General features: G+C 51.1%; 8 protein-coding genes across 8 annotated transcripts; 2 read left to right on the top strand and 6 right to left on the bottom strand.

Annotated features, from left to right (window-relative positions):
* Positions 1–266: 266 nt before the first annotated feature.
* HER10_EVM0003431 (uncharacterized protein) lies at positions 267–1,789 on the bottom strand (the record flags this gene model as incomplete). The annotated part of the gene is made up of 4 exons (XM_035473106.1): positions 267–579; positions 660–885; positions 948–1,263; positions 1,349–1,789. 4 exons carry the CDS (start codon positions 1,787–1,789, stop codon positions 267–269), a joined length of 1,296 nt encoding a protein of 431 aa, XP_035327795.1.
* Positions 1,790–3,027: 1,238 nt separating this feature from the next.
* HER10_EVM0002813 (TNA1 is necessary for nicotinic acid import into the cell) lies at positions 3,028–4,929 on the top strand (the record flags this gene model as incomplete). The annotated part of the gene is made up of 5 exons (XM_035472507.1): positions 3,028–3,221; positions 3,276–3,345; positions 3,417–3,530; positions 3,748–3,828; positions 3,904–4,929. The coding sequence occupies 5 exons, from the start codon at positions 3,028–3,030 to the stop codon at positions 4,927–4,929; spliced, it is 1,485 nt and encodes a 494-aa protein (XP_035327727.1).
* A 73-nt stretch (positions 4,930–5,002) lies between these two features.
* Positions 5,003–7,339, bottom strand: HER10_EVM0006611 (GMC oxidoreductase; the record flags this gene model as incomplete). The annotated part of the gene is made up of 10 exons (XM_035476192.1): positions 5,003–5,097; positions 5,141–5,178; positions 5,237–5,397; positions 5,471–5,761; positions 5,815–6,224; positions 6,284–6,497; positions 6,565–6,637; positions 6,688–6,770; positions 6,835–7,184; positions 7,306–7,339. The coding sequence occupies 10 exons, from the start codon at positions 7,337–7,339 to the stop codon at positions 5,003–5,005; spliced, it is 1,749 nt and encodes a 582-aa protein (XP_035328116.1).
* An 831-nt stretch (positions 7,340–8,170) lies between these two features.
* On the bottom strand, positions 8,171–9,031 carry HER10_EVM0004709 (spherulin-1A; the record flags this gene model as incomplete). The annotated part of the gene is made up of 1 exon (XM_035474343.1): positions 8,171–9,031. One exon carries the CDS (start codon positions 9,029–9,031, stop codon positions 8,192–8,194), a length of 840 nt encoding a protein of 279 aa, XP_035327922.1. The 3' UTR covers positions 8,171–8,191.
* Positions 9,032–10,496: 1,465 nt separating this feature from the next.
* On the bottom strand, positions 10,497–11,719 carry HER10_EVM0012895 (FAD dependent oxidoreductase). The gene is made up of 2 exons (XM_035482274.1): positions 10,976–11,719; positions 10,497–10,919 (listed from the first exon to the last, which is right to left on the bottom strand). The coding sequence occupies exons 1-2, from the start codon at positions 11,581–11,583 to the stop codon at positions 10,754–10,756; spliced, it is 774 nt and encodes a 257-aa protein (XP_035328651.1). The 5' UTR covers positions 11,584–11,719; the 3' UTR covers positions 10,497–10,753.
* Positions 11,720–11,987: 268 nt separating this feature from the next.
* Positions 11,988–13,302, bottom strand: HER10_EVM0002443 (FAD dependent oxidoreductase; the record flags this gene model as incomplete). The annotated part of the gene is made up of 1 exon (XM_035472154.1): positions 11,988–13,302. Exon 1 carries the CDS (start codon positions 13,221–13,223, stop codon positions 11,988–11,990), a length of 1,236 nt encoding a protein of 411 aa, XP_035327688.1. The 5' UTR covers positions 13,224–13,302.
* A 2,359-nt stretch (positions 13,303–15,661) lies between these two features.
* Positions 15,662–17,452, bottom strand: HER10_EVM0001454 (uncharacterized protein; the record flags this gene model as incomplete). The annotated part of the gene is made up of 5 exons (XM_035471199.1): positions 15,662–16,008; positions 16,062–16,673; positions 16,733–16,973; positions 17,037–17,168; positions 17,231–17,452. 5 exons carry the CDS (start codon positions 17,450–17,452, stop codon positions 15,662–15,664), a joined length of 1,554 nt encoding a protein of 517 aa, XP_035327608.1.
* An 822-nt stretch (positions 17,453–18,274) lies between these two features.
* HER10_EVM0007437 (hydantoinase B/oxoprolinase) lies at positions 18,275–22,741 on the top strand (the record flags this gene model as incomplete). The annotated part of the gene is made up of 10 exons (XM_035476992.1): positions 18,275–18,332; positions 18,391–18,612; positions 18,665–19,321; positions 19,378–19,613; positions 19,675–19,748; positions 19,805–20,585; positions 20,653–21,172; positions 21,227–21,341; positions 21,400–22,303; positions 22,355–22,741. 10 exons carry the CDS (start codon positions 18,275–18,277, stop codon positions 22,739–22,741), a joined length of 3,954 nt encoding a protein of 1,317 aa, XP_035328177.1.
* Between the last annotated feature and the right edge of the window lie 369 nt (positions 22,742–23,110).

The raw sequence follows: 23,110 nt of genomic DNA, 5'->3' as shown, positions 1-23,110 counted from the left end.
TCACGCTTTCGAGGGAAATCACACGATACGGTACACTTTTTGATTATACAATACGCGCAATGTGCCCCAAGCACGCGCTCAACGCATTCCAAGCTGGACTACGAATCCTGCGTTGCGAATGGGAATAAGGAGGACTGCACCACGTTCAGATACTTTATTTCCGAGAAGACACAAGCAAGTGTCGAGGAGCTCCGCGTCGATAATCCATCCCCAATCTATCAAGTATGCATGTCTCATCAAAAATTGGCATTAAACCAGATATTAGTCTAGAGGCGACTCCATGTCCAAGGGAGTTTGCCATCACCAGCCGCATTCCGGCCTTTCCAGCCTGATAAGTCTGAGATATCGCGGAGCGGCCATGGGTGAGGATCTTGAAAATCATCAGGAACCTTTCCAAACTTCCAAGCCCACAGATCCTGCCATTCCTTACCCAATTTCCCCTCGAGCATGTCAGCGACGTACTTGCCAATGATTGGGAGGAACTTGAATCCGTGATTTGATCCAATCGTAGCGACGAACAAGTTCTGAGTTTCGGGGTAAGGGCAGATTCTGAAGTTGAGATCACCGGCTAGACCGTCCCTGAATTTCGAGTTAGCATGGAGGATTCGGAAGAAATGGAAAAGCCAACAAGATCTCAAGGATGATGTCTCAATACGCACCAGCACATTTTGGAAGAGATGAACGGCCGGTCAGCCAGCTCTGGGATCATCTCTCTAACAAACGTACGCATTTCATCTTCGACTTCCTTAGGGCATCCGTCGTCTGGATAATCGCCTAAAGAGTGGAGGATGGAAGCCCCTGGAACATATCTGTTGCGATAATTTGTGAGACATCTGCAACTGCATAGCTTGATTAAGCCATTCTCATCTGGTGGAAAGATGATGCCTAGATCCCTCGGTTAGTTTGAGTGCGCCATGTCACTCTTCCAAGATCAACTGCCTACGTACCTTGCTCGAAGTCATCGATGATTGGCATATCCTTGTACTTTTCGATCTCGTGCGGCTCCAGCTTCATCACACAGATGACTGATGTTTGTGCCACCACTTCTTTCTTCGCATCAACTAGGGTCGCGGTATTGGCACCTGTGGACAACACAACTATGTCCGCCACGTGCAGTGTCCCGTCTGCGGCTAAGACACCCTCGCACTTCCCGTTGCCGTCTAACACGAGCTTCTTGGCATAACCGGATTCTCCACAGACGTATTTGACCCCCTGTGACTTGGCGGCGTTTGCCATTCTTAACAGCGCTTGTCCGGACGGCACCTATTTTCCCGATCGTGGTCAGTTTGTCATCACTTTACTACGTTGTCGTCCTGTAAGTGATATCGTTTGGCACAATGGAACTTACCCAGCCAGCCGCAGGACTCCACAAGTTGGTCCAGTCCGGGAACTCCCCCGTCAGAGCGGGCCACCTCGTTTTCATCTCCCCGGCCGTCATGAACCGCACCCCCTCGCGACCCGCCTTCTTGGCTGTCTCCATGGCGCTATTGAGCCATCCCCGCGTCAGGCCGTGGCCCGCCATGACCCAGCCGCTCTCGCGATACATCCCTGCGAAGATGGATTTGGGGTTCTTCCACTCCTGCATGCTCTCCATGCCTAGCTTCGCGTATAACGGGTTAGGGTAGTCAGCGCGTACGACCTTGTTCAGGTCGGTGGCCGCAGAGTCTTTGGAGGGTGCGTCGAAGCGATCAAGCACCGTGACGTTTTCATATCCTCTTTGTGAGAGGTGGTAGGCTGTGGAGGTACCAAAGACACCTCCGCCTACAATGAGGATGGATGGCTTGGCCATATTGAAGATGAGGGTATTTTGTGAGTTTGCGGAACGGACGACGTCGAGTATGCGATAATCTGGTCTTTACAGTTTAGTCTACCCTCGATCTGCTACCTTTTCTACCTCGAAACCACCTTTCGGACTCTTATAACCAAGGAGGAGAGTCAAGTTCGGCCGGTGATGCAAAGACCACCGACCAAGATGCCGAAGACGTTTCCTACGGCCGCACGCATGCGGCGCAGCCTTGGGCAGAACATCCGTGCTTCCCCGGGAACCATATCGGTGGGACGGGGCCAACTGAATATTCCCAATCAAATCGCCACAGTGACCGCGCAGCAACCTAGATCCCTTGCCAACTGATGCCTGCCAATTCGTGCCAAGTGCGCCACCCCTCGATTCTACTACAGATTCAACGGACGATAATGCCGTGAGCCATCGGCCTCGAGATCCGCCTCCGCGACGAAATGACGAGAATGTTGGTTTGTGCGTGTGCGCCTATCAGTCGGGTTCGTGGGGCCGAGTCCATCGCCGAGCCAAGCAGGGAATCAATGGTTAACAAGGCTGGGGAGGACTCAGGAGACACAAAGGGGAAGATAAAGAGGGGACGATTGGCACCGCGTCACACTTGGAGTCTTGTGCGACAACCACATCACAATACGCCTTCGGCTTCTCAGCTCTAGTGGCCGAATGATAAAGTGACAGTTTTCTTGTCCCAATTGCTTCTTCATCTCTCCCCCGCAATCTGCGACTCTTAAACTTCCGTCCATGGTCCTTAGCTTCAAAACTACGGCATCCTTGCACTAACAGCCGTTACAAGGTCGATGCTGTTCAGACGACTGACAGCTTGACATTGAGCGGAGACGGTCGCATTTAGCCTGTTTTTCTGAAGGCACCCTCGTCCTTGTCAAAACGGGCACTTATCTTGACAAGAAGATACCGATAACCCGTTATCACGATTAGAGGGGTGACCCGGGCTGAACCTGCCAGAGATCCGATTATTCGACTACCTTAGTCAATAGGTCAATTGTGTACCAATACAGACCTCCTTCTTCAGAAACCGACGGCTTCCTGAGACCGAGGAGCGCAGGTATATATCCGTTCCACTTGTGTCTGTTCTCTATGACGGGAGCTTGAAGAAACGCTACTTCTGTACCCATTTATTTTCATCATACCCCTGGAGTTTCCACTGAGGGGCAGCGACAAAGATGTCGACCGAAACCAAGGAAGTGAAACCTTCTGACTTGCAGAAAGCAGCGATGGACTTGACATCGGACAGCAAGTCCAGTTCCGAGGGGCAGACGACGATATGGCCTGAAAGAGAGTTGCCGGAGCTTCTCAGAGACTTGTCAGAAGAAGAATTGAAGAGTCTTGAGAAGAAGTTGATAAGGAAGGTTGACTTGCGAATGCTGCCTACAATGATTCTGATCTATATCATGAATTACCTCGACAGGTCAGTAAGCTGCGTGCGCTGGATATGTCGACTTTTAGACTAATGATTTCACAGAAATGCCATCGGCTCGGCAAGGCTGGGCGGTTTGGAAAAAGCCTTGGGTCTGACTGGCAATGAATTTCAGGTAAGCCGAAACTCAAACAACTGGTGAACTTCAAACCCAGAGGCTTGTAGCTAATTCGGTAATCACTCTAGACTTGTGTTTCGATTCTTTTTGTGGGGTACATCCTGATGCAGGTACCTTCAAACATGTTCCTGAACAAGATCGGACGCCCTGCGATCTATCTAACGGGATGCATGTGCGTTTGGGTTAGTTTGATTCGAAGTTTCTTCTCTCTTTGTCGCGTTCGGGATCGACCGGTTAGATCTCACTGCCGCGTTGGTTCGCGAACCCATGGCCGCATAGCGTGGGTGTAACGTGACGCATCACTTACAGCACCGCTTGCTGGTATTTCTTCGTTCGGATCTCGGTTTGTGTAACCATCCTTCAACAGAGCATCATGCTGATGATCATACAAACTACCAGGGTGTATTATGTGCCTGCAGCGGCGCAACACACAGCTTTGGCGGCCTGTTGGCAACTCGGTTCTTTCTTGGGTTCGTTGAAGCAGCCTTTTATCCAGGTAAGTCAAGATTGATGACTTGTCCGCATGAAAATACCGCGGAGAGAGAAGATGCTGAGGAACCCGTGACAATAGGCTGCATCGCAACTCTCAGCTCATGGTACGTCCGTAAAGAACTGGGCGTCCGTACCGGACTATTCTACAGCGGCTCCATGCTTTCGGGAGCTTTCTCAGGTCTTATCGCAGCTGGCATCACGAACGGCATGGACGGCGCCCGCGGTCTGCTAGCCTGGCGTTGGCTCTTCATCATCGAGGGATCTCTCACTGTCGCCATTGCCCTCGGCGCGTTCTTCGTGCTGCCAGACTTCCCTGCCAATACCAAGTGGCTGACAGAGCAGGAGCGGCAGTTGGCAATGTGGCGCATGGAAGTTGATGCTGCGGGTGAAGAGGACTGGACGAGTTCTTCGTCCCAACCCATATTTGACGGCTTCAAGATGATTCTGGTCGACCCGATCAACTGGATTCTTGTTGTACTTGTCTATGGTGCCGCATCGTCGATTTCGATCAACAGCTTCTTCCCCACTGTCGTCGCGAGTCTCGGAAAGGATCGCATCACTACGCTGCTCCTTACTTCGCCGCCCTATCTTCTGGCATGTATCGTATGTGCGGCAGTGTCGTGGAACGCCGATCGCATGAACGAGAGGTACTGGCACACCGTCGCCCCGCTGGCTTGCTCGCTCGTCGGATTCATCATCTCCAGCGCCGCGACTGGCATTGGACCCCGATACTTTGGCGCCATGATCATGCTTCCTGGCATCTACACTGGCTTCAATATGTCCATGGTTTGGACCGCTAACACGATCTATCGACCCACGGCGAAGCGTGCCGCTGCGGTGGCATTCAACAATGCGTTTTCCACACTTTCGGGTATCTATGGATCTTACCTGTACCCCAACAACGCGACGCCGAGGTTCGTCTTGGCTTTCAGTGTGAATGCCGCGATGGCGTTGATGGCGATTGTTGCTGCCACTGTGTTGCACTTTATTCTAAAGAGAGAGAACAAGAAGTTGGAGATGAGGGAGCAGGAAGCTGAGGCTGCTGGACAGGCGCAACTGATTGGAAAGGGTTTCAGATACGTCATCTGAAGGCAGAATGCTGGAATGGATCTACCACGGATATTTCTCTGATTCAATACACTCGTACATCTTTGGCCAGCCATTAAATCTTCTCTTTCCTCTTGGTATCCAGCCCGTAGTCTCGCGCAATCTTCTCTGCAGCAAGTTGCCCAATAACATAGGCGACGATCTGAGGATCTAGAAGCACTAGTCAGCAATGAAATACACAAAGCCATTGAACGCGACGTAAAAGGTAAGCTCTTAGTTAACTTACGACCACTGTCGAACTTTTGTTAGCAATTGTCCTGTATCTCTGTAGAGAAGATAAGAAAAGTACCTGGGTAGTATGGTTGTCACACTCAAATCGGCAATCCGCAAGCCGTTCAACCCATGAACTCGAAGGTCGCCGTTGACACAGCTGCCATCTTGCTCATTCTTACCCATCTTCACGCTGCAAGATGGGTGCCATAGTCCAGCCACATTCTCTCGGATGAAGTCCTGGACATGCAATCAGCGTAAGGTCTAGAACGGCGGAACTACATTTAGTTGACGAGATAAGCTTTAAACTCACGTCAATGTCTTTGTCGCTGTCTGACTTTGGGGCAAATAACGGTCTGACAAAGTGGTCCTTCATCGTACTAGTCTTCAAGAGATTCATCCCTTCTCTCAGGGCTTCTCGCAGGTTTACCAAGTCGAATGGGTTGCTGAGATACTTCGGGTCAATCAAAGGGGCGTCCTTGGGGTCCGCTGAAGCCAATTTGATTGTCCCTCGAGAGACGGAGTTCATGTTTGCAACGAAAACCGAAAAGAACCCGTCACTAGACTTTTCGAAGACATGGTCAGGAGGAATCAAGGGTCCAATCTGTAGGTCGACGTTAGTTGAGAGTCATGCTTCTCAGTCCTAGTCAAACTTACGACAAGCTCATAGCTAGGGACACCTTCCTCAAGCAGATAACCTTTCACATCAGCGGGAAGTTTCTTGAATTCAGGCGACTCATAAGCCCGATCATTCTTCAGGAAAGCATGCGGAACAGATGAGAAGTGTCCCAAAAGTGGGCCGTTCCCACTTTCTGCGAGTTGCTTCACGGCCTCCTGGTACTTGCTTGGGTCAGAGAGCCCCATCCTATCAGTGAAGCCTGACTTCATCTGAAAGCAAGTCACAATCATGGGGTGGTCTGTGAAGGACTTCCCTACTCCATCGAGGTTCTTAACCACGGGGATTCCAAGAGCACCCAGGTCTGCTTGAGGTCCGACGCCTGAAAGTAGCAGTAGACGGGGACTGTCAAGGGCGCCGGCCGATAGAATGACTTCGTTCTTCGCTCGAACTGAAGTTCCAAGGGTCAGTGACCCGCCAGATATCAACTGGGCTCTTATGCAAACTTACCCTGCGAACCATCTTCCTTGAGAACACCCACTGCACGATCCTTCTCAAAGATGATTTTGACCACACGACTCTCGGTCAGAACGGTCAAATTTGCGGGCACGTTCTTTTCGAGGAAGGCAGATGCACCAGTTACTCGGACACCGTTGAGGCTGGTTGTCGAGTTCAATGAAAAACCAATTAGGTCACCATCGTTGGGGTCAAGGTTGCGCTTGTGCTGTCATAGGGTCAGCATCACTGTCTACTGCTTTATCCATCCTTGTCTGGTATGCCCAAGAACTCACTCCGAGGTCAACTCCAGCATCGATAAAAGCCTTTGTTTCCCGTTCCACGTGTCCGATAGAGACGTCGATAGGCCTGTTCCGTGTCAGAAAGTTGGGTCACTACAACAAGGTGTGCCATATTACCCAGAGAAACCGTGGTACTTCGGGTCGGGCTTTACATATTCAGCCCATTCCTTAGAAAGATCGTTGAGGTGTAGGTTTTCCAGCTTTGAAATGTCAGTTCAAGAGAAAAATAGGGTGCACTCTTTGTGCAAGTGTAAATTGTCTTGCCTTCTTAACCCTCTCGATAACGGACTCGAATCCCCAAGCATCATCGCCTGCAGCCGCAGCCCAGGCATCAAACTCCGCGCGCGCGCCAAGTGACCAGACCTGGAAGTTGGTAGCACTCGACCCTCCTAGGCCCTTGCCACGAGCTTGCGGCACCTCGCGATTTTTGGCATGCTCCTGCGGCGTCGAGGCATAGCCGTAGTCGAGACCTGGCTGTGCAATTGTGCTGAATCTTTCAGCCGTACGTCTGTACTCGGGTTTGCTGATATCGCCGCCGCCTTCTAACAACGCAACACTGGGCTTCGATGCCGTGTTTGCGAGGCGGGAGGCGAGGAGACACCCCGCTGTGCCGCCTGATCGTCGTTTGTTGTTGTTAGTGCGGTTTCTCCTCTCGTGAGGGGTTCGTTGCGATATCCGAGGATGAATAGGCGTGACCCCTCACGGCAACCTTGTCTCCAGGAACATTGAACTTACCACCTACGACTATGAAGTCGAATTCTTGCGTCATGATTGAGATTTGACGATGAATGAGAAAAGGGTTGATACGAAGTTGGGTTGCGTCGGGCGCTCTTTGAGTCAAGGTTCACATCTGCCAGCTTGCTTTTTTATACTCCAGCGAGCTGAGAAAAGTGTCTCTCGTTTATACACACAAGCCACCTGACCTCCGCACCTAAGACTCTAGGCTGAGAGATCATCTCTCTAGCGGCGAAACTATCGGCAAATGTGCGCGGCATCGCATTGTTTTCCCCTGACTGTCATATAGCCTTACGTGGGGTAGCGGGGCGGTCTGCTGCGCCGTGGGCAGCCCGCGAAGGAAGCTTGAGTTGAATTGGTGATCCTCGCACGTCCAACGCCGTGTTGGCATTTCGCCCGATGCGATGCAACTCTGACACTACGACTGAGAGGTGTGCTGATGTAACTCAAGTTCGCAATATCTAAGAGCTCGTTGGCTAAGGTGAAGGGGTCTACTTTTCCGACATCATTTGGGACTTGTGAGGACGGCGTTCTCCAAATCATCTGTCACTATTTCTTAGGTACCTATGTGGGTTGCATTGCACAATCTCGACCGAACGAAGCGGCTCGACAACCGAGCAGCTTGTCTCATATCGAGCCGCATGGTTTAGCAGGGTGAAATTGAAAAGGACGAATGAGTAGAAGAGTGTATTGACAGTGTCTAAAGCAAAATATTTGATACCCAAAATCTAAACGCCAGTGAGCCAATGTCCTTGGCTATGCAACCCACGCTATGCCCCACCAAATGACTTTCAATGCCCACGCTCAAATGCTAGCTATCAAGCTCCATACAACAATGCATATTTACAATTGCCATCCCAATCACGGCCCATCAATCGTCACGAGTCTAGTTCTGGGGCGCGCCAAAGATCTCGTTGAGGTCGCGCTTCGCGTTGCGCTTGATGCCGCACTTGTTCAAGCAGGCATCGATGCCGAGAGCAATGTTGGCAGGGATGTGCTTGCGGAAGCTCTCAAGGTCGGCACCGTCAATGGTCTGCACGCCGCCAAGGGTAGCAGAGACGACATCCGGGCGGAGGTTGAAGAAGGCCTGAGCAACCTGCTCGACACCGGGGTCGACGTTGTTGAAGCCGGCGACGAAGACGGCATCCTCGCAGTCGGGGTTGAACTCCTGGTGGATCGCGCCCTGGGGGAAGACGGACATTTGATACGTCTCCATGGTGTTGGCGATGGGGTCGAGGCCGTTCTCGACGACGAAGTTGGTGACGAGGCGGCCCTTGACAATCACGTTGAGCTCGGTGGCGCGGTTGTGGACGTGGGCCGTGTTCATGCCGCAGGGGCCGAGGAAGCCGAGGGTCATGGCGGCGCCGTTGCCGATGAGGGCCGGGAAGGTCTTTGCCGTGGCGGAGGTGGAGAAGCCGCCCTTGCCGCGGGACTCGGAGCCCTCGGGGGCGCCGGAGTCGTTGAAGTCGAAGACGAAGTCGCCGGGCTGGTTGAGGAGGCGGACGCGCTCTTGTTGGGTTGGTGCGGTCATGAGCTTTGTGATGAGGTCTGCGTTGCCGGCGCGGGTGTTGACGGGGACGATGGGGGGAAGGACATTGTCGATGGAGCTGGTGTCGGTTTGGGTGGAGATGGTGGCGGAGGAGGAGGGGTGGTTCGGGTTGGTGGTCGGCGCGGCCAGAGCGGCGGCGGAGAAGAGGATGGAAGAGAGAATGGTGGAGGTGTACATCTTGACTACTTTATGTATTTTTTTTGCTGTAGGAATGACAGACAGGATATCCGAGCTGACAAAGGAGACAAGGAAAAGAGAAATAGGAAAGATGAAAACCGGAAAGCGAACTCGTTGCTTGTTGATGCAGTGGTGTGTGTGATGAGGAGAGGAAAGAGAAATGAAGAGGCGTTCGATAAGGCTATTATATAACTTCATCGCGACACAAAAGGATTGCAGTATTGTGGACTTCGTCAAGTGGCCGCAGATGAGCGTCAGCCTCATTCAATCCAACAAGCATACATCTTAGCTCTAGGTTGGTAATTCCCACGATATGGGGCACATCATCCTTCTGCTGATGGCTTTGGAATCATACCGACATAGGCTACAACACGACATCACTCATTGTCCCGATGGGTGCAAAATGTCAGCTAAGGTGTTACCTCATTACTGAATCCGGCCTCATGCTGCTGACCAGCAATCTCAACACCCTAGCCACGAGTCCGGAATATTGCAGTCTTGAGACGGCAGCTGCATGTTTGTGCTGACGGTCATCAGGGCTGACGTCGGCGGTGCACGGTAGGCGTGCCAGTCTCTTGGGTCCCTTCTGGGAAATAAACAGCGAAACATGGTGGGGAGGGACGGGAGTCTGTTCGTCTGGAGGAGTGTTGTCAGCATTTAGTAGTTGGTTGGAGCTGCCAAGTAGGGCTGTGTGATTCGGTCGGTCTATGTTTAACTGTTTGCTTTTTTATCCTCCCGTCCCACGTGGTACTTTTTAGTCAATCTCTTTCTAGTCTTGCAGACTGATCGGTGTTTCTCAGCCATGTTTGGTGGTCACGATAGGTCAAGTACTTGAGAAGTTCCCGATAGTCCATCCCCAAACCAAGTCAGCAAATATTCGCCAGTGCACTTTTACACTGAAATTGCAGTAACGTCCTTTGCCAGCACTACCCGTGGAAATTCGCCTGGCAAGATGCCCAACACAACACGAACGCGAACCGTAGCGCATCGTGGAACCTCGTAGTTCATGGCGAGAATTTTAATCAGTTGCCCGCTACTTTCAGTCATTCAAGAGAAAGTTGAGTCCATCCTGGAGACTGTAAACTGCATGTTGGCGGAGAGAGAATCCTTCCAGGGCTGATGGGCCAATGATCCCAACTCCGAGCCCGCCCACCGCTCGTGGTAGCGCTTACATGATTAGAACAGGCTGCAGAATTTAGCTGTCTGGCGGGGAGGCGAAGCAGCTATCCTAAGCTTAATAACAAGCTGCGCATTCTAATTTCGTCCCAATTTTAACCCTTTGTTTATTCACCGGCTGCGCATGCAGGTCGCGAACTCTTCGCCTAAGACAGCTCCTTAGGCAGCCCTAAACGTGCAGCTCATTTCTAGATGCATGGAGATCCTTATTCATGTGTGCTTGATAAGATATGTCCGAACATGTTGTCATTTATTGCAAGACTAGGGTATCCGGCGCTGGTAATGACACGGGAGGCTTAACGAGGGAGAATATTTTCTGTCTTAGGTTCTTCCGTAGTGGAACATTACTAGAGGGCACAGTTGAATCCTTCCACGGCAATGCACCTAAGAATTTTCCGTAAGATGTGATATTGCAGCTAAGAGTGATACAGGCTTCAGCATGAATAAATGCATCCCTTTCTGTTTCGACTCCTCAGCATAGACACAGTTAATATAGAAAATGTCGTCTCCATACTTACGATCACTCAGCAAAGCATCAATAATGGCTCAGAGATCCTTTATAGGTGCATCCCCTTCAGTCTTGCCAGTGCCATACTTCTTCACCTTGTTTTTGCTGGCATCCTTATCCGCAGCGAAAGCTTCAACCTCTTTGCTATCCATCACCTTGATGACGTTGTCCGCTTGCCACTTCTTGAACGAGAACCCAACGCCCCTAGGATATGTGGTTAGCTTGATAATGGGTTTTACTCATGTTCGTGGTGCGCTTACTCATGGCTGTAGTCCTTGTCATTGGCCTGGTCCTTGTGGTACTTGACCTGAATGAAGTCGCTGTCGACGGTGCCGGGATCCAGGCTCAGGCTGACGAGCGCATTAATTGTCGCAGTCTTTGGGATGAGCTTGAAAGTCCAGCTTTGCTCATTCCTGAACTGGATTAGGTCTCGGTCGTTCTTCACAATCTCGTACCCCTCGTTTACGCTCGCCTTGAAGAGCTTAGGCAAGGCAAACCACTGCCCTGCCATCTTGTACCTATCGTTGGCGTAGACGAATTGGTCGTCGTACACGCAGTCGGCCGTGTATCGCTTCACGCGTTCTACTGTGGGGTTCATTGAGTACAGCGCAATGATGTCGTCGATCAAGCGCTGACGCGCTGGTGAGAGGGGAATTGACTTGGATGGGTTGGGGTGGTAATCCTCAGTGGTTGAGGTCTGGCGGACTTCGAACTCTTCTCCTGGGGTGGCAGAGGTTTTGCCGGGAAAGTTGATGTGTCCGGAGTCTGAAGACATCTTAGTGGTAGTATGCAATGTACGATGAAAGCTTCTGGGGGATTGTGAACAGGGTGTTGCGAAAAGCTGTGTTCTGATAGCAAATCTCGACATTGATGAAGCTCCGTATATGGGCTAAAGAGAACTCATCGCCTGTGCACATTCTCTTATAAACATCTCATAAAAGCTGACTTTCGGGACACACCCCATAGTCATGACGCGCTCAACTTGCCGACAAAGACAGTCTGGGCTCTCTCACTCGTTTTTTCTATGATCATAACCACGTGTAATTCGTAGTCTGACGTTCGGAAAATGTGGCGGTCATGTCGATTATGTAGCGCTGACGTCAACATCTTTGCGTCTTCAGATGGGTCTAACACGGACTGAGACCGCTCTGAAGGGATGATTTAGATCCAAAGAAATATGAAGAACGCTGATAAATGAAAATCATTGAGACTCCAAATATAGAATTCTCATCACAGATTGAAATAAGTATTTGTTTCTTTAATCGAAGGCTACTATACATCCTTCAGGTCCACCACCTCCCCCGCACGCCAGCTCACATTCTGACCAGCATCACTGCCTTCCTTCCACTTCCACCGAACGATATCTTGCTCTCCTTTCTCTACCAAGTCCTTGATCCATCGTCCTACCACCGGAAGCATCTTGAACCCGTGACCCGAGTCGCCTGTTGCCAGATACAGGCCCTTCTTCCCAGGCACAGCATCGATGACATAATCCGAGTCCGCCGTATCGGCGCACCAGCAGATGTGCTGGTCGACAAAAGGCCTACCAGCCAGGCCCGGAAGGGTCTCCTGGAGCAGCTTTCGAATTCGACGCACATCAGCCTCGGGCACGAAGTCATTCTTTTCTGGAGGCGTGGACAGGCCTGTCGTCGTCGAGTAATTGGTGTAGCCTCCACCACTTGGGGAAAGCTTGAGGATCCCCGTGCCAGGTTCTGGCTCAAAGAAGAAACCCAGATCTCGAGCGTATGTGACTGGTGTTCCCTTCAAGCGCGCTGCTTCCTCCGGCTGGAGTTGTATGTGCAGTAGACTCCATGCCTTTGCCGTGACTTGACGGCCGACGGACGGGAGCACGTTTCCGAGCGAAGCCCCGACTGTAAGAATCGTCGTCGCTGCCTTGAACTCTTTGCCGGAAGTCGTGCGGGCGCCTATGCATTTGTCCCCCTCATACGTAAGGCTCGCAACGCTCTCCCCAGTGTGGATCTCGACTCCCCGGGCTTTGACGTATTCATAGACTGCCTTGAGCGCATTCGCGGCATGCGCATAACCCGCGAACTGGTTGAAGTACCCTTCCCACCCTTCCATGGGTCCGTCCAGAGCCGGCGCGGCTTTGGTGATATCCTCCCTGCTCTTAATCGGGTCGATTCTGCCGGCCCAAGCTGGGTGCACCCGGATACTCTCAAGAGATTTAGCCAGGGTCTTTTTCGTCTTTTCAGGCGCCGCTGCTGAGTTGGCTAGGAGGTACCCCGTCTGGTGGTAGTGCGGCGCGAATAGCTCATTATCGGTCCATTCCGACATGGCCTGCAGGGCCAGCTCGGTGTAGAAGGGGTCTTCATACTCTGCACGGACAATCTTATTGACGTCGTTGCCTGCTGAGAGAGATGAGGGAACTGATGTTCCTTTTTCGAGAATCGTGATGGACTTGTATCCGGCCCGAGAGAAGTGGTAGGCTGCTGACAGGCCAAAGGTGCCAGCGCCAACGATCAGTATTGAGTCTTGCAGGTCAGGCATCTTGGCTGTTTCCCTTTGTGGTTTATGGCGAGCAAAGATTCATAGCCAGAGGACTATAGCGGAATGATGTCAATTTTGAGTCCCGCGGGCCAAGTCGAATCCAGCTCCGACAGTCGGATCGAGGGCCGTTCTACCGCGCTGATCGGAGTCAGGCCATCCCACGGCAAAGGTGTCCGAGATAAGAAGTCCACCGCGGGGAAGTGGAAACGGCGACCCCAGCCCGATGCCACGTTGTCGGCGCCCTCACACCGAAGCCGAACCGGAATCCCACCCATGCCTATCGTCGCCTATCTTCACCCACAGCTGGTGTATGTATCTGCGGGGTAGAGTGACTGAGTCGGGCCTCCTCCGCTGAGCCTTGTGAGCCCTTTTTGTAGTTGATATGCTTTCTATTTCGAGGCTCCGAGGCCTTATCTGCAGCACAATACTGAATATGCCATGAACATGCCATAGGTCCGTTGAGTGAGTCGTCACATTCTTGTTCACCCATCTAGAAGACATCTGAAGTATCTATTTGCCGCGCCGTGATACAAGAAATTTTCCGGTCATGGCCGACTCCAAAGCCCCGACGCGTCGGCAGACAAGCGGGGACTCTCGGGTTAGAAGTGGATGCCGCACATGCAGAGGTATGTAAACTTACGAGTAAGTGTAATCACGAAGGATCGGCCAGCTAAGAATGCATGCATCGCAGGACGTCGTGTGAAATGCCCTGGTCCGTCCCCACATCATAGTTCTACGGAGAGCCTAAAATCCGGTGGAATCCTGACCGAGTCTATAGAACAACGTCCGATATGCGATCACTGTCGGCGCTTAGGGCTAGTCTGCCGGTATGAGCTGAAACTTACTTGGCAAGCAGCTCATGGATGCGAGGTGCAGCATCAGAGCTTCTCCAAGAGACGATCACAGACATCAAATTTTGATGAAGACACTGAAGAATGGATGTTTCTGAACAGCCATGTACATGACTTCCAACATGTGCCTCACAGAATTAACATCAACATACCGATGCATCGAACGTCAACCAACAGTGCACGCAAGCTTCTCGGAGACGGTTCCACCGGACTTTCTCTATCACCATCACACTTCGGCTTGTCTTCACTTGGTCTGAGCCAAGACGAGGCTTACTTGTTGCATTACTTTGACAACTTCATAGCTCCGCGATGCGTTGTGAGTTGTGATCAGAATCCGTATCGTCACATCATCCTCCGGATTGCATCATCATCGCCAGATGGCCCGGTCTTGCAAGGTATCTTGGCCGTGTCGGCCCAACAAATGCAGGCACTGGGACATGCGAAAGGTACTTTCCGAATCTGGGATCACAGAAATCGAGCTCTCGAGTTGTTGCGCGGCTACTTGTTTGCTTATGCGGAAGTGGAGGGGAATACGCTTACGAGAAGTATGCTCGCCCAAGAAATCATGGCTTCGACCATGATGATTTGTTTCTTTGAGGTAAGCTTTTTGGGCCTCGCTGTCCGTGACTAATCCATGTGCACACACTAACTGGAATCAGATCTTACATGACTGCTCTGATTCCTGGAAAGTCCATGCCAGTTTTGGTAAATCATTCTTGAGGCATGAGCTGGCATCAAGTCACACCGTGTCATCGGACTGCAAAGAACTCTATGGTTTCGCGGCTGCCTACTTCACGTATCACGACGCGCTTGCATCAACTGCTGGAACTAATTTGGAAATGCAAGACCACAACAGCAGCCTTTGCCATTTCCTTGTTGGCGAGGAACCCGTGCTTGAAAGCCTTTCCGGCTGTTCGAAGCTTCAAATAGCTTTGTTATCCGAAATCTCAGACCTCGCCAGCGAGGCATCTAGCCCAGAAAACATCCTCGAAAGAACAAACTCCTGGGGTCGAAAACGAAATGCCATCGAGAGAAAGCTATACCTAATGAAGGACGCATCAGTTCCAACATCAAGCGAGCTGCCATCTAGGTCTGTAAAGGAGGAGACCCCCTGGCTAGTCTCAGAGTTGAAGAGACTCACATGCCTATTATACTTCTACGCGCGAGTTGACGGATCAAACCCCTCGGATCCACACATAATGAGACTCACAGAAAAGATCTTGGAACTTCTGCCTCATATTTCCCTCCAAACAAACACTGTTCTTTGGCCACTCTTTATAGTTGCAACACTTGGAGTCCGCCCAGGATCTGATGGGGACAGGAAGTTGATACTAGAGCGACTGCACTTACTACAACAAACACGGCAGCTGGGGAACGTCAGGAAGGCGAGGCAAATAATTGAGAATGTCTGGAACGCGCGTGACATAGGCTCTTGTGGTGGGGATCAGGGTTGGGCTGTTCTTGAAGGGCGTCACGACGCCATGAGTCTGGCTTGAATTCAATTGGGATGCTCTTCCTCATGAGTCTTGCTCGATTCTGTTTACTCCACGAACCGCCTTTGCAGATACCGCCGTTTAGCTGGACTATTCAGGTCGTATATCGGAAGTCTTTCTGCTCGTTGTCCGTGATATCGACAAATCCGTCAGCGGTTCCTTCCTGCAGCTCTTGAGGCTTGCCGTACTTCTTATCTCGCCCCTTGTTCTCCCAAGCAGCGACAAGCCAATATGAAAGCATCAGCAACACAGAGACAGCATAGCTCGTGAGCATCGCGATGATGGCTCCTGAATATTTGGGTGCCTGCTCAGCTCGAAACGTTTGCGGTCCGATCAAATTGCCGGCGGCATAGCCGACTTGAACCAGGCTAAAGCATACTGCCTTTTTCGTCTGACCTGCTGTGTTTGCTTGGGGAAGTGAGATCCCGACGACGTAAGGAGCTAGTGTGAGTCCTGTTAGAGGCTGTTCATCCAGATGCTCAGTGATAACTTACGCCAGTAGAAGTACATGAAGTACAGTCCGACCATTTGTGCTGGAATATTCGACCTGGGAAAGCCATGTACGAGTCCAGTTCCCAAGATTGGCAGCATGAGAGCGATACACGCTACCAATGTCCTCCGATTATGCCACCTTGCGGCAAGATAGCTAAAGGCCCAGGCACTAGACGTAGCGAGAACACCGAACGGCATGGTAAGCAAACTCGCCTCGAGCGAAGTGAAGCCAAGGTTGTTGATAATAATGCTTCCAAAATTGACAAGACCGCCATTTGGAATGTTGATGAAGATGTTGAAGACGAAAATGATCCAGATTTTGATGTCCAACAGGGCCTCCCATACTTGGTCCCACTTCCAGACCTTGTTGGAGATGCCGGTGCGATTGGCTGCAAGACGTTTCGTCGCATGGTACTTCTCCTCGTCTGTCAGGAAGCGGGCGTTCATCGGGCTATCTGGCAGCGTGAACCAGATGAAGATTGAGTACAGGACGTTGATTGTTCCGGTGATGAGGTACAGATACTGCCACTTCAGGAGAGGGGCTGAGTCCGGGATTTTGCCCACGAGCCAGGCGAAGAAGCCATTGAAGACCGACGAGAAGTAGGCGAAGATGACTAAAAGAAAACCATTAGTTCATGCTAGAGAATCATTGGATGATGAATCAAGAACCTACTCGCATTCCTCGGAGGCTGCTCCTGTTTCGTGTAGAAGCTGGATACGAGAATAGTAAGAGACGGCGAGATGGCAGCTTCAATGAAGCCCATGAGAAAGCGCAATGCCATGAATCCTGACCAGCTCCTACATGGAGCATGGAGCAAGGTCAAAATAGACCAAAGCAACGATGATCCACAAAGAAACTTTGCGGGTGGAAACTTGAGAACAAGATACGAAGCGACAACATATCCGATCAATTGCTGTTCCGGTCAGCTTAAACACCTTACCTCGAGTCAGTAGAATTTGGTGGCCGATTCACTCACGCCTAAAGGGAGAACGCTTCCAAGCCAGCTGTATTGTTGGCCAACAAAATTGTTGTCTGTCTGGAACCCGTAGAGAGACGCCGTTCCCATTTGGACTTTGTCGACTGCGCCGAGAGTTGCGGTGAAGAGGAGCTGTGAGTTCTCATCATCAGATTGATGTTCTATAGTTGGATAGAGACCTTCAAACCCCTTACTAAGGGAATCATCCAAGCATCGATCTTCTTGACAATCCTTCTTTCCATCTCAGGCGTCATGGGTGGGAATGCATCGGCATTAGCCAGGAATGTGGCTGCCTCGTCGAGGACTCCATCTTGGGGTGACTTGAGGATCTCAGACTGGCCCTGCGTAGTAGAAACGCTGGGTTGGATGCCATTTTCATTGGCATGACCACATGGGTCTTCCTTCTTTTCGACCATGTCGCTGGGGAAAGTAATGCAGGCTACTCAGTGTCTAATAGCTGTGAAGAAAGAAATCTGCCAATGATGGGGGGTTCGGCGGTAGAGCATGAGTCTACATACGACGGATGGTCTTGTGCTCAGGACGTAGCAAATATTATAGATGTCGGAGGACCTATTGAGACTTATCATATGTATCCAGAGTGTAAATGCTGCTTTATCTCGCGTTTGATACACGAAGCCAGCGTCTATGAGCATCCTTAGCCACGGCTATCGCTTCTTGACAAGGCAGTCCTACACCTAACTTGGCCAATCTTGCAGTCAACTCAGGCGTATTGTAGGCATATCAAAAGAAACATCGGAAAATGTTATCATTTAGGTCACCCATGCCCGTACTGCGGCCGCATGCGCGTCTCCACTCTTCGGCCAGCCGTTGATAACATTCGTACACGAGGAAGGCCGAGGCGACGTGCTTGGGGTAGCATTGGAGGATGACTTATCACACCCTTCCAATCTCTCTAACCTCCGAGATGACGTACCCCACTTGTGCCGCTCGGTATGCACAAGCTGCAGATCACCGGCATGCATGCAACGATGTCCGTCAGTGATAGGAGCAAAGCTGCATGACAAGCCGAAACGACGGCCTCAAGTTGGGCGTCGTATCACGCATTATCGGGTATGTAAGTCCGATGGCGATAACGGAAGGGAAGTGTTACATTTGTTAGCAACAGTGAGGCTCTAGTCGAACACGAGAATGGCTTAAAACCAAACTTGAATCTGGCACTTATCGCTCACCTTAGAAAGACTCTCTAGATCATTTGACCTCGACTTGACGACGCAAGCATGGAGAAAGAATCGACGTCAAGTACTATTCAGCCTAGAAGTGTCAAATTCGCGATCGGTATGTTGAGTAGTGAAAGGTAGATGCACTGTTAGAACCGCTTAGCTTACGTTATAAGATCGCGGCGGAACATTCACAGATGTTTGGGCATCGATACCGGGCCAGAGCGATATGGTTCTGAAACTGCTGTCAGTCGACCCGGGCAACTATGGCGACGCACCGGCAGAGGGCATTCGACGTGTCTTGGAAATGGTGTCTGGCACAGCCATCCCTCGGCGGTCTCCTATTCCCAAGGACCTGGTTCGTTCTATTCGAATGGGCACTACTGTGGCTACTAATGGTAAGTGATCTACTCTGAAAGCTCTAGAGACATGTTCCAACACCCCACAAAGCTCTACTTGAGCGGAAAGGAACTCGACATGCATTTGTCGTCAATCAAGGTTTTCGCGATCTCCTCGATATCGGCTATCAGTCCAGGCCGAAACTCTTTGACCTCGGGATCCGCAAGCCAGAACTTCTATACGATGAAGTTGTCGAGATTTCGGAACGCCTGACTGTAGAGGCATACGATGAGGATGCCTTCAAGAGCAGTCGCACTCAGCCCAAAGAGTCCCCCGGCCTTTTTGTCAGGGGTATGACCGGAGACTTGCTCCGCGTAGTCCGACCCCTCGACGAAGACGAAGTTCGTCAGAAACTAATGAACATCAAGTCTAAGGGCATCGAGACATTAGCAATCTGTCTTGCGCATTCCTACATGTACCCAGATCATGAAAACAGAGTTGCCGAGATTGCAAGTGAGCTTGGCTTCAGCCATATCTCAACATCTTCGAGCGTCGGTGCAAACATGATCAAGATGATCTCTCGCGGCAGCTCAGCTTCGGCGGATGCATACCTGACGCCTGAAATCGTACGCTATGTTGAGGGGTTTGCGAAGCAGTTTCAAGATGGTAATCTCGATAACATTTCGTGCGAATTCATGCAGAGTGACGGTGGCCTCGTCAGCCACAAAGCGTTCAGTGGACTTCGCGGTATCCTGAGTGGCCCCGCCGGTGTGTTACCTTGAACCTAATAAGTGCTGATTGATGCTGATCATATGATGCGTTAGGTGGTGTTGTCGGCCATGCTAGAACATCATATGACGGAAAGTCCCCAATTGTGGGCTTCGACATGGGTGGAACATCAACAGATGTCAGTCGGTATGGCGGCTCTTTGGAACATGTCTTTGAGTCTACTACGGCTGGCGTTTCCATCCAAAGTCCACAATTAGACATCAACACTGTAGCCGCCGGTGGTGGAAGCATGCTCTTCTGGCGAGATGGTCTTTTCAAGGTTGGGCCAGAGGTACGTTTGCCCGTTCCTCACGTCGATGAAATTCTTTGTAGACACTAAAATTCGTTGGTAGAGTGCGGGCGCTCACCCCGGCCCTGCTTCATACAGGAAGGGGGGTCTTTTGACAGTGACTGATGCGAACCTATTGTCAGTCTCCCAACAAACTATCTTGGAAATATGTATGCTAACAATGTTCATCACAGTCTCGGTCGGCTCATTCCTAGTTACTTCCCCGCTATCTTCGGCCCGGATGAGAACCTCCCTCTTGATTCGGATATCGTGGCAATGAAACTTGAGGAGCTCACGAAGACGATCAACGCTGACACGGGACGCTCCATGACACCGCACGAAGTCGCGATAGGCTTCATTGAGGTTGCAAACGAGTCCATGTGTCGCCCGATCCGTGCCCTGACTGAAGCTCGCGGGTTCGTGACAGCCGACCACAACCTGGCCACTTTTGGTGGCGCTGGAGGTCAACATGCTTGTGAAATCGCCGAGAAGCTAGGTATCGGACGCATAGTGATCCATAAGTACTCAAGCATCCTGTCGGCGTATGGTATGGCACTTGCTGAGGTCGTGCAAGAGGCTCAAGAGCCCAGCTCTGAGATGCTGTCTGTTGACTCTTTGCCAAGGTTGAACGACAGATTGTCTTTCCTCAAAGAGAAGGCTACCAGTGGTCTTTTGGCACAGAACATCATTCAATCAGCAATCGAACACGAATACTATCTCAACTTGAGATACAATGGTACGGACACTAACTTCATGATTTCGAAGCCAGATGACGGAGACTGGTTGGCGGCACTTGAGCGAGAACACCTACGGGAACTTTCTTTCACATTTCCCAGAACAAAAAAAGTCCACGTTGACGATATCCGCGTCCGTGGAGTCGGAAAGACGGAGGAGTCCAGCAGTGACAATGCCCGTTTGGTTGAAGAGCTCAAGTCGCTCTCTTTCAAGAGTGCCCTGAAGACCGAGGATGGTGTTGTGAGTTCGGCAACCAACAGCAAAACATAGCTTCATTACCCTAGGATGTTCGCTAACGACTACTTAGACTAACGCCTTCTTCACTGCGGGAGGACTTCAATCCACCAAGATCATTCAGCTTAGCAGTCTGCAGCCAGGTGCTGTGATCATGGGGCCAGCGATTGTTATCGATAATACTCAGACCATTGTTGTTGTGCCAGGGGCTGAAGCCAAGATCCTTACTTCGCACGTGGTGATTGATCTCGTCGGAAAGGCTGGCAAGAGCGATGCATTGCAGACCACCGAGCTGGTTGTTGACCCTGTGAAATTGAGTATTTTTGGACATCGCTTCATGAGTATTGCGGAGCAGATGGGCCGCACGCTGCAGAAGACCAGTATCTCGCTCAACATCAAAGAGCGACTAGACTTCTCTTGTGCGATCTTCAGTCCAGTCGGTGACTTGGTCGCGAATGCACCGCATGTACCGGTACATCTGGGCAGCATGAGCTACGCGGTTAAGTATCAGCATGAGCTGCATCGCGGCAGTCTTCGTCCCGGTGATGTCCTGGTTTCAAATCATCCTGAAGCTGGAGGAACCCACCTTCCAGGTTGGTTCCCGAGATATGGCAAGAATGTAACGCTATGATACTGATCGGGACCAGATATCACCGTGATCACACCAGTATTCGACGAGGATGGCAAAACGATCTGTTTTTACACCGCATCCAGAGGTCATCACCTTGACATTGGTGGATCAAAAGGAAACTCAATGCCTCCGTAAGTCCGCTTTCAACCTTACTGAGGTATCGTGGTTGATAGCTAATTCAAGACACAGCGACTCTACAGAGCTTTGGCAAGAGGGTGCAGCCATCAAGTCTTTCTTCTTGATTCGTGACGGAAAGTTTGACGAAGAAGGCATTGTCAAGATCCTCCTCGACCCCGGACTCTTCCCTGGCTGCAGCGGCTCTCGACGACTGCCGGACAACCTTTCTGACCTCAAAGCCCAAGTAGCAGCAAACACAAAGGGTAGCGTTCTCATTAAGGCGCTCATGGACGAGTTCGGAAGGTCCGTTGTGCACTTCTACATGGCAAAAATCCAAGAAAACGCCGAAGTCTCCGTCAGAAGATACCTATCATCGGCATACAAGCGCTTCGGCTCAAAGCCACTGAAGGCTGTGGACTACCTCGACAATGGATCCCGGATGCAAGTCTCCATCACTATTGATGAAGCCGGCTTTGGCACCTTCGACTTCACCGGCACCTCTTGCGAGATGCTCTCTAACATGAATGCGCCGCCTGCAATCACCTACTCCGCCCTGATCTACACTCTTCGTTTGCTGATAGGGTCAGACATACCGTTGAATCAAGGTTGTCTCGCACCAACCAAAGTGATTCTCCCGAAGAACACGTTTCTGAACCCGGGACCTCAGTCCGCCGTCTGCTGCGGCAATACCCTCACTTCGCAACGGCTAGTTGATCTGCTTCTCAAAGCCTTCAGAGCCGCAGCCGGATCTCAAGGCTGCATGAATTGTTTTGGGTTCTTTGGAAACTCCGTTGATCCTGGGGCTTCTTCGGGAGAATCCAAAGATGTCAGCTCCGGAGGCTTTGGTTTCGGCTACGGCGAAACCATTTGTGGCGGTGAAGGCGCTGGTCCGACTTGGCACGGCGCCTCTGGCGTTCAGATCCATATGACCAACACCCGGACGACGGACATTGAGATCATTGAGAAGCGTTACCCGGTCCTCATTCGCGAGTTTTCTATCCGAAAGGGTAGCGGAGGCAATGGAAAGTTCCAAGGAGGCTGCGGGATTGTGCGCGACTTTGAGTGCCGGGCTCCTCTCACGTACGGCATCATCTCGGAGCGTCGCGTGCACCAGCCGTACGGAATGATGGGCGGAGAGAACGGGGAGTCCGGTGCTAATTACTGGGTGCAAAAGACTGATGATGGCGATGAAAGGTGGATCAGCATCGGGCCCAGAGGTCAAGTCGACATGAACACTGGCAATCGATGTGTGATTCATACTCCGGGAGGAGGAGGCTGGGGTATTTCGGATGAGCTGAGTCTCCAGGATGATGAGCGTAATGGGATGGATAGCCTTTGGACAGGTCAGATTGTGTATCCTAGGGCCACAGGCAGTCTTCATGCTTTTACTGCAGCACAAGAGGCTTCGTCTTAGATTTAGTACACGCGAGTATGTAAGGCAAGTCACCATTGTTGAAGATAACACGTTGTTTCATAACAATTATCGCCAAATTGTAAGCTACATACACAAAAAGGGAGGCACACCTATTGGAGAAACTGGTTAGAATCCACATATATCCAAGCGAGAGGCAATTCTAGTTGAGAATCAAATAAGTATTTGACTTTACTGCGTGAAGGATATGGCTGGCGAACAATGAAATGTTTCAAATCCGCGAGAGAAGAAATAAAGACATCAACGCTCGAGAAATCGAGAAGTCGACGTTTTTACCCCGATCAGTTTTGAGAGCTACCATCTGCCATGATTTCACTTTTTTGTGAGGATAAGAATATTCATATGCTAAAG

This window comes from Colletotrichum scovillei (genome assembly GCF_011075155.1).
Source record: "Colletotrichum scovillei strain TJNH1 chromosome Unknown Contig00010, whole genome shotgun sequence".
Lineage (NCBI taxonomy): Eukaryota > Fungi > Ascomycota > Sordariomycetes > Glomerellales > Glomerellaceae > Colletotrichum > Colletotrichum scovillei.
Note: the sequence above shows the minus strand (reverse complement) of the source record. Positions and strands in the feature narration are given on the sequence as shown.